An 8,688-nucleotide genomic window follows, 5' to 3' on the forward strand; every position below is an offset into this window, starting at 1 on the left:
TCAACTTGTGGATCTCCATGACGACACAAATGTATAATATTATGGCTAAAACACGAGCATGTCCGCTTCTATATTCACGTGAAACAGGCAGATAGATGGACTGATTAGCAAGAACACTAGGCTTTGATGAATCCCACAGCCAAACTTAAGAGGAGCACCCACTAATGCAACAGAAAACTTGCACAGATTTCTTACTTGATGTTCAGTCTGGTCAGTGACGTAAATCATCCCTGACGTCAATGGTGCGTCAGTTCTCTCTGTCTCTGTCTCTCACTTTCTCTCTTTCTTAGAGCACGCCCGCGCATGTGTGTGTGTGTGTGTGTGTGTGAATGTGTGTGTGTGTGTGTGTGTGTGTGTGTGTGTGTGTGTGTTCAGTTGTATGACAATGATTGCAGCCTCTGCAGGCTTAAAGTTTTGTAGAGTAATAGTTAGTTACTTAGTCCCTTTGTTACCTGGTTATTGTTTAACTATGACAAGACTCTGTTGACCAAAGAGTTTATTTTCCTCATTTTACTATCTTTTTTTAAAATATCTATCTATCTATCTATCTATCTATCTATCTATTTATCTATTTGTCTGACTGTCTGTCCATCTATTTATCTAATTATTTACCTATTATTTGGTTTATCTAATTATCTATCCATATATTCATCTATCTGTTAATTTACTTATGTCAGTATTGGTTGACATAAGAATTGATTTTCTACTCTGAATTTATCTACTATTCATTGGTCAGCTTACAAAAACCCACTGCAACAGCTTCTATAAAGCTTATTTTAGTCTTGATTGACGTGAGCATTGATTTCCTACTCTAAATTTATCTATTATTCATTGGTAAGTTTACAGAAACCCACTGCATCAGCTTCTAAAAGCGTTAACCCCATGTCTGCTGAGCCTTGGTGAAATGAGATCAGTATGTCACGGGCCGGAAGTGCAGTTACTGCTTTCTGTCTTCTTACCAGTGACGTAACTGACCAGTGATGTAACAGCCCTTCACTGACATCCTGACCTGTAAGCTGTGCCTGATCTTAGTTAGGTGACAGCCCTTCACTGACATCCTGACCTGTAAGCTGTGTCTTATCTCAGTTAGGTGACAGCCCTTCACTGACATCCTGACCTGTAAGCTATGTCTTATCTCAGTTAGGTGACAGCCCTTCACTGACATCCTGACCTGTAAGCTGTGTCTGATCTTAGTTAGGTGACAGCCCTTCACTGACATCCTGACCTGTAAGCTCTGTCTTATTTCAGTTAGGTGACAGCCCTTCACTGACATCCTGGCCTGTGAGCTGTGTCTTATCTCAGAGAGGTGACATCCCTTCACTGACATTCTGACCTGTAAGCTCTGTCTTATTCCAGTGAGGTGACAGCTCTTCATTGACACTCTGACCTGTAAGCTCTGTCTTACCTCAGTGAGGTGACAGCCCTTTACTGACATCCTGACCTGTAAGCTGTGTCTTATCTCAGTGAGGTGACAGCCCTTCACTGACATCCTGGCGTGCAGGCTCTGGCTTATCTCTGTTAGGTGACAGCCCTTCACTGACATCCTGAACTGAACTCAGTGAGGTGACAGACCTCCACTAACATCATGACCTGAGAGATCTGTCTTATCTCATTGGGGTAATAGCCCTTCACCGACATTCTGGCCTATTAGTTCTGGTTTATCTCATTGGGGTAATAGCCCTTCACTGACATTCTGACCTGCAAGTTCTGTCTGCAATCAGTGATGTGACAGCCTTTACTGACACTCTGACCCATAAGCTCTGTTTAATCATATGTGAGGTGACAGTCTTCACTGACATCCTGACCTGTAAGCTGTGTCGTATCTCATTGAGGTGACAGACCTTCACTGACATCCTGACCTGTAAGCTCTGTCTTATCTCATTGAGGTGACAGACCTTCACTGACATCCTAACCTGTGAGCTCTGTCGTATATCAGTGAGGTGACAGCACCTTTACTGACATTCTGACATATAAGCTCTGTCTTACCGCTTTGGGGTAATAGCCCTTCACTGACATTCGAACCTTCAAGTTCTGTATGAAATCAGTGATGTGACAGCCTTCACTGACATCCTGACCCTTAAGCTCTGTCTTATCTCATTGATGTGACAGCTCTTTACTGACACCCTGACCGGTAAGCTCTGTCTGATGTAAGTGAGGTAACAACCCTCCACTGACATCCTGACCTGTAAGCTCTGTCTTATCTCATTGTGATGAAAGCCCTTCACACACACACACACACACACACACACACAGATGGTTCACACCTTGATAAAGAATTATACCTGAGGATGCCGTACAGTTTTCTCGGTCCCCACATGTAATTATTGTTAATTATTATTCAGACTTTCTGGTCGGTTGATAAAGTAGTCCAAGGCAAGGGGCTGGCGAATTGAAGGCTACATGGTTTCTTCCCACTCCTGAAATTCTACTCCAAATCTGTGTGGAGTGTTGACCTAGTGGTAATGCTTCCGCATAGGAAGTGAGAGAATCTGAGCGCACTGGTCCGAATCCCACAGTTGCCAGTATTTCCCCCCCTCCACTTGACCTTGAGTGGTGGTCTGGACCCGAGGTCCTGTCTGCAGCATGCATTTAGCGCATGTAAAAGAACCCACGGCAACAAAAGGGTTATCCCTGGCAAAATGCTGTAGAAAAACCCACTTCGACAGGAAAACAAATAAAATTGCAGTCAGAAAAAAAGGGGGTGGTGATCTCAGTGTATCGACGCGCTCTCCCTGTGGAGAGCAGCCCGAATTTCACACAGAGACATCCAGGGTGCACATAAACGATCAAACACAACACGCATTGTGAGAGGGGCATGCTTATCAAGCAGTTCCTGGAGGGAAGTGTTGTGAAATGTGATCAGGTCACTGGTGTACAGACTGGTGACAAATACCGTGACTTCTGAAACATCAGCTTTTAAAAGATTAACATTTAAAGATCTGTAATTGCGTGAGTAAACATTTTTCTTTATCTTTACAGGCTTTATAAGCTTAAGATTAAATGATATCACAGAGTGGTCAGAGATGAGTTTGCCAACAACAAGAAGATCTGTCACACTGTTCTCACTGTTTGTTATGACCCAGTCTAATGTATGACCGCGACGGTGGGTGGCAACCTTAACAAGCTGTTGTATTTTTTTTAATTAAGTGAAGCAACATTTGCATCAGAAGTTGAATCAAAATGAAAATTAAAATCACCAACAATAAAAATGTTATCACATGAGATAAAACAATCCAGCAAATCACAAAATTCATTGATAAACATTTTCTTGGAAAGTATGTTCTTTTTGTTTGGTGGTGGTCTATAGACTGTGAGGAATGTAACATGCCGGTTCTCGTAGCACAGCCGAGTTTCACACACTTCAAAGGACTTAAAATCAAGATAGATAGCCGTGAGTTCTTTTATGTGCGCTATATGCATGCTGCACAAAGGCCCTCAGTTTATCGTCTCAATCGAATGACTAGCGTCCAGACCACCACTCACGATCTAGTGGAGGGGGAGAAAATATCGGCGGCTGAGCAGTGATTTGAACCAGCGCGCTCAGATTCTCTCGCTTCCTTATGCGAACGCGTTACCTCTAGGCCATCACTCCACGTGTGGTTTGTAGAGCCACTATGCCTGCTCATGAGCTGGTGATCATGAGAGAGAACATCACAGGCGTCATCTTACCATGGGTATGGACTCACTCTATAACACACACACACACACATGCACGCACACACACGCACACACACACACACACACACACACACACACACACACACAAGCCATGCAAGCACAGACTCCCGAAAATACACATCCACCTCATGTTCTGAGCTCAGTTTGTACAGCAGAACAACAATTTATTGATTTTCATTCATTTTCTATCGCACATGTCAACAGCACACGGCTTGTTCTGATTCTACTGCCGGAACCAAAGTGGAAACAACAGAATCGTCGTCCTCACATTTCACTTCTTTTTTTTTTAAGCCAGAAAATATTTAACCCCTTCACTGCCGCTGCCAATGATTGCGTTCGTCAGTAAAGGGCTCAACAGCTGAATGGTTAAAGCTTTGGACTTTCAATCTGAGGGTCCCGGGTTCGAACCACGGTGACGGCGCCTGGTGGGTAAAGGGTGGAGATTTTTCCGATCTCCCAGGTCAACATATGTGCAGACCTGCTAGTGCCGGAACCTCCTTCGTGTGTACACGCACGCAGAAGATCAAAATATGCACGTTTAAGATCCTGTAATCCATGTCAGCGTTCGGTGGGTTATGGAAACAAGAACAAACCCAGCCTGCACACCCCGGAAAACGGAGTATGGCTGCCTACATGGCGGGGGTAAATAAAACAAAACGGTCATACACGTAAAATGTTACATGTCTGAGCGTGATATGTGTGCGTGCCTGAAATTTGATTAAATGACACAGGAAACGAATGATGAGCGCCCAGTGGCAACCGTCAGTCGGCTCTACCCGGGTATGCAGTCTGTTGTGCAAATGACCCCGTGTTTTGTAAAACGCTTAGAGCTTGGTCTCCGACCGAGGCTAGGCGCTATATAAGTATCCATATCAATCAATCAAGGGCTGTCAGCTGACCCAGGTAGGAATGAAATTACGGGTCTGGGATGTCATCCACCCATCTTTTTTGTGTTTCAGCTTCTGTTTTCTTTGTTGGGGCTGCATTTTCAGTTAAAAACTCAACGCCACCACTTAAAGGTGGAAGAAGAAGAAGATGAAGGAGAAGAAGAAGAAGAAATAATAATAATACCTGCACTTTCAACTCAAGCCAAACTGATCTCTCGTTTTCTCACCAAAAATAACAACAACAACAACAACAACAATAACGACAATAATAATAATAATAATAATAATACCTGCACTTCCAATTCAAGCCAGACTGATCTCACATTTTCTCACCAAAAATAACAACAACAACAACAACAACAATAATAATAATAATAATAATAATAATAATAATAATGATAAAAATAAATAATAATACATGCACTTCCAATTAAAGCCAAACTGATCTCTCATTTTCTCACCAAAAACAACAACAACAACAACAATAATAATAATAATAATGCCTGCACTTCCAATTCAAGCCAAACTGATCTCACATTTTCTCACCAAAAATAATAATAATAACAACAACAACAACAACAACAATAATAATAATAATAATGATAAAAAAAAAATAATAATACCTGCACTTCCAATTCAAGCCAAACTGATCTCTCATTTTCTCATCAAAAATAATAATAACAACAACAATGATAATAATAATAACAACAACAACAATAATAATAATAATAATAATAATAACAATAATACCTGCACTTTCAGTTCAAGCCAGACATATCTTTCATTTTCTTACCAAAAATGTTTTAGCAGTCAAAAGGGAGTTAATTCACATGCAAAACGAAGACACCATGTTTCAGTTTCAGTTTCAGTAGCTCAAGGAGGCGTCACTGCGTTCGGACAAATCCATAATATACGCTACACCACATCTGCCAAGCAGATGCCTGACCAGCAGCGTAACCCAACGCGCTTAGTCAGGCCTTGAGAAAAAAGAAAAAAGAAGAAAAAAAAAAGGTGAATAAATAATAGATAAACGTACATAAATAAGTAAATAAATAAATAAAGACACATTGGTGAAGATAATACAGTGATCAAGGAACGGTGACAGCTGAAACGACCCACAACAACAACAACAACAACAACAAACATTACCCACATGACAATTGTGCTTGCAACTTCCCTCTTGAGCTGTAGCTAGTTGTTTTGTTGGTTTGTTAATTGATTTTTTTTTTTCCAAAATGGACATAAAAAAGCTTCATAAGAAGAAACAGAAACAAAGGCATTCCAACTGAGTTTTATCATAATTTATAATACATGAAGCTCTTTCACCGAGTTACGTAACACTGTGAACTCGTGAGGGCGCACACACACACACACACACACATACACACACACACATGCGCACACACACACACACACAAACACATACACACACATACATATTCATTAAAGGTCTAATCAACTCTTCTTTTCTCGTTGAGGTTCAAAATCAATACATGATAATGGAGAAGAAAGGTCACTCTTACACACACACACACACACACACACACACCAATGCATGCTTTTTTGCGGGGGGGGGGGGGGGGGGGGGGTTAGTTTTTCATAATTACAGATCTAATTAAATCTTATTTTCTCGTTGCGGTTCAAAGTTAATACATAATAACAAAGAAGAAAGGTCACTCGTACACACACACACACACACACACACACACCCCACTGCATGTGGGGTTTTTGTTGTTGTTGTTTGTTTTGTTTTTCATTCAGAATCTAATCAAATCTTATTTTCTCGTTGATGTTCAAAATAAATACATATTAAGGAGGAAGAAGAAACGTCATACTGTTCACACACACACACACACACACACACACACACACACACCCCACTGCATGTGGGGTTTTTTGTTGTTTTTTTCATTCAGAATCTAATCAAATCTTATTTTCTCGTTGATGTTCAAAATAAATACATATTAAGGAGGAAGAAGAAACATCATCCTGTTCACACACACACACACACACACACACACACACACACACACACACACACACTGCATGTGGGTTTTTTTTTTTTGTTTCTTTCATTCAGAATCTAATCAAGTCTTATTTTCTCGTTGATGTTCAAAATAAATACATATTAAGGAGGAAGAAGAAACATCATCCTGTTCACACACACACACACACACACACACACACACACACACACACCACTGCATGTGGGTGGGTGTTTTTTTGTGTGGTTTTTTTTTTTCATTCAAAATCTAATCAAATCTTATTTTCTCGTTGATGTTCAAAATAAATACATATTAAGGAGGAAGAAGAAACGTCATACTGTTCACACTCACACACACACACACACACACACACCCACTGCATGTGGGGGTTTTTGTTGTTTTTTTTCATTCATAATCTAATCAAATCTTATTTTCTCGTTGATGTTCAAAATAAATACATATTAAGGAGGAAGAAGAAACATCATCCTGTTCACACACACACACACACACACACACACACACACCCCACTGCATGTGGGGGTTTTTGTTGTTTTTTTTCATTCAGAATCTAATCAAATCTTATTTTCTCGTTGATGTTCAAAATAAATACATATTAAGGAGGAAGAAGAAACGTCATACTGTTCACACACACACACACACACACACACACACACACACACACACCACTGCATGTGGGTTTTTTTGTTGTTTTTTTTCATTCAGAATCTAATCAAATCTTATTTTCTCGTTGATGTTCAAAATAAATACATATTAAAGAGGAAGAAGAAACATCATCCTGTTCACACACACACACACACACACTGCATGTGGGGGTTTTTGTTGTTTTTTTTCATTCAGAATCTAATCAAATCTTATTTTCTCGTTGATGTTCAAAATAAATACATATTAAAGAGGAAGAAGAAACATCATCCTGTTCACACACACACACACACACACACACACACACACACACACACACACACACACACACACCACTGCATGTGGGGGTTTTTGTTGTTTTTTTCATTCAGAATCTAATCAAATCTTATTTTCTCGTTGATGTTCAAAATAAATACATATTAAGGAGGAAGAAGAAACGTCATACTGTTCACACACACACACACACACACACACACACACACACCCCCCACTACGTGTAATTTTCCCATTCCTTGCACGTCTAATTCGCCCTGTTTTCTCGTTTCGGGTAGGGGGGGGTGGGTGGGATATATCTATTCACACACACCTGCATTTTATTTGTGCCTGCACATTTATCATCATCATCATCACCTGCTGCATCAGAATCACAAACAGCAGACACCTTGGACACCTTGAAGTCTAGGGTGCCCCCCAGTCAGTAGGTAATTAGATAATAGGTCCCCTACCGCCCCCCCCACCCCCACCCCTCCGCCCCCTCCTCCTCCCCACCCCCTCTCTTACCCCAATACTTTTGGGTTTTTAAAAAAAAGTTTTTTGGGGGGCCCTGCTGTCTTAGATCAGCAAGGGACCGGCTAGCTCGAAAAGGGCGAAAAGTGAAGTGATAGTAGCCTGCCGGAGAACCCACTTAGAGTAGGGCTAGGTTTTCATCCTCACTAATAGGTCTGTCGCTTTCTGTAGTTTGTTTTTCTTTCATCGCAACCCAACAAAAACGGCGTAAAAAATCAAATTGATGATTGTGGCCGTCAACGCAGTGAAAGTGAAAGTGAAAGTGAAAGATGTAACTCCAGATATCACAAACACCACGGGACGTAACTCCAGATATCACAAATGCAGTTGCCTTTTCCTGGCAAGGTGTGACCGAAGGCCACTGCTGAAGAAAACACACATTTTACATCTCTCTCTCTCTCTCTCTGTCTGTCTCTCTCTCTCATGAGGGGCAATGCCTATATGAATAAACCATTCATTCATTCATTCATTCTGTCTCTCTCTCTCTCTCACGTACACACATAGCATAAACACATATAGCCCCACACCCCATTTTTGTGTCATATATCACTGTTAGTGAACAGATGTGAAGTTGATAAACAACACACACACACACACACACACACACACACACACCATAACCAAAAAACACTTAGACAGCTCAGAAAACACATTTTACAACACTCCTCTCTCTCTCTCTCTCTCTCTCTCTC

The 8,688-nt window shown here is 40.9% G+C and overlaps 1 protein-coding gene across 1 annotated transcript in view; it reads right to left on the reverse strand.

Annotated features, from left to right (window-relative positions):
- Window positions 1-1,647: 1,647 nt before the first annotated feature.
- Window positions 1,648-8,688, reverse strand: part of LOC143277079 (proton-coupled zinc antiporter SLC30A2-like) — a 50,271-nt gene continuing 43,230 nt past the window's right edge. Inside the window, exon 10 of the mRNA XM_076581818.1 lies at window positions 1,648-1,711. Within this exon, the coding sequence (XP_076437933.1) occupies window positions 1,648-1,711 (64 nt within the window). The remainder of the gene's footprint in view (window positions 1,712-8,688) is intronic.

Source organism: Babylonia areolata, chromosome 33 (assembly GCF_041734735.1).
Source record: "Babylonia areolata isolate BAREFJ2019XMU chromosome 33, ASM4173473v1, whole genome shotgun sequence".
Taxonomy (NCBI): domain Eukaryota; kingdom Metazoa; phylum Mollusca; class Gastropoda; order Neogastropoda; family Buccinidae; genus Babylonia; species Babylonia areolata.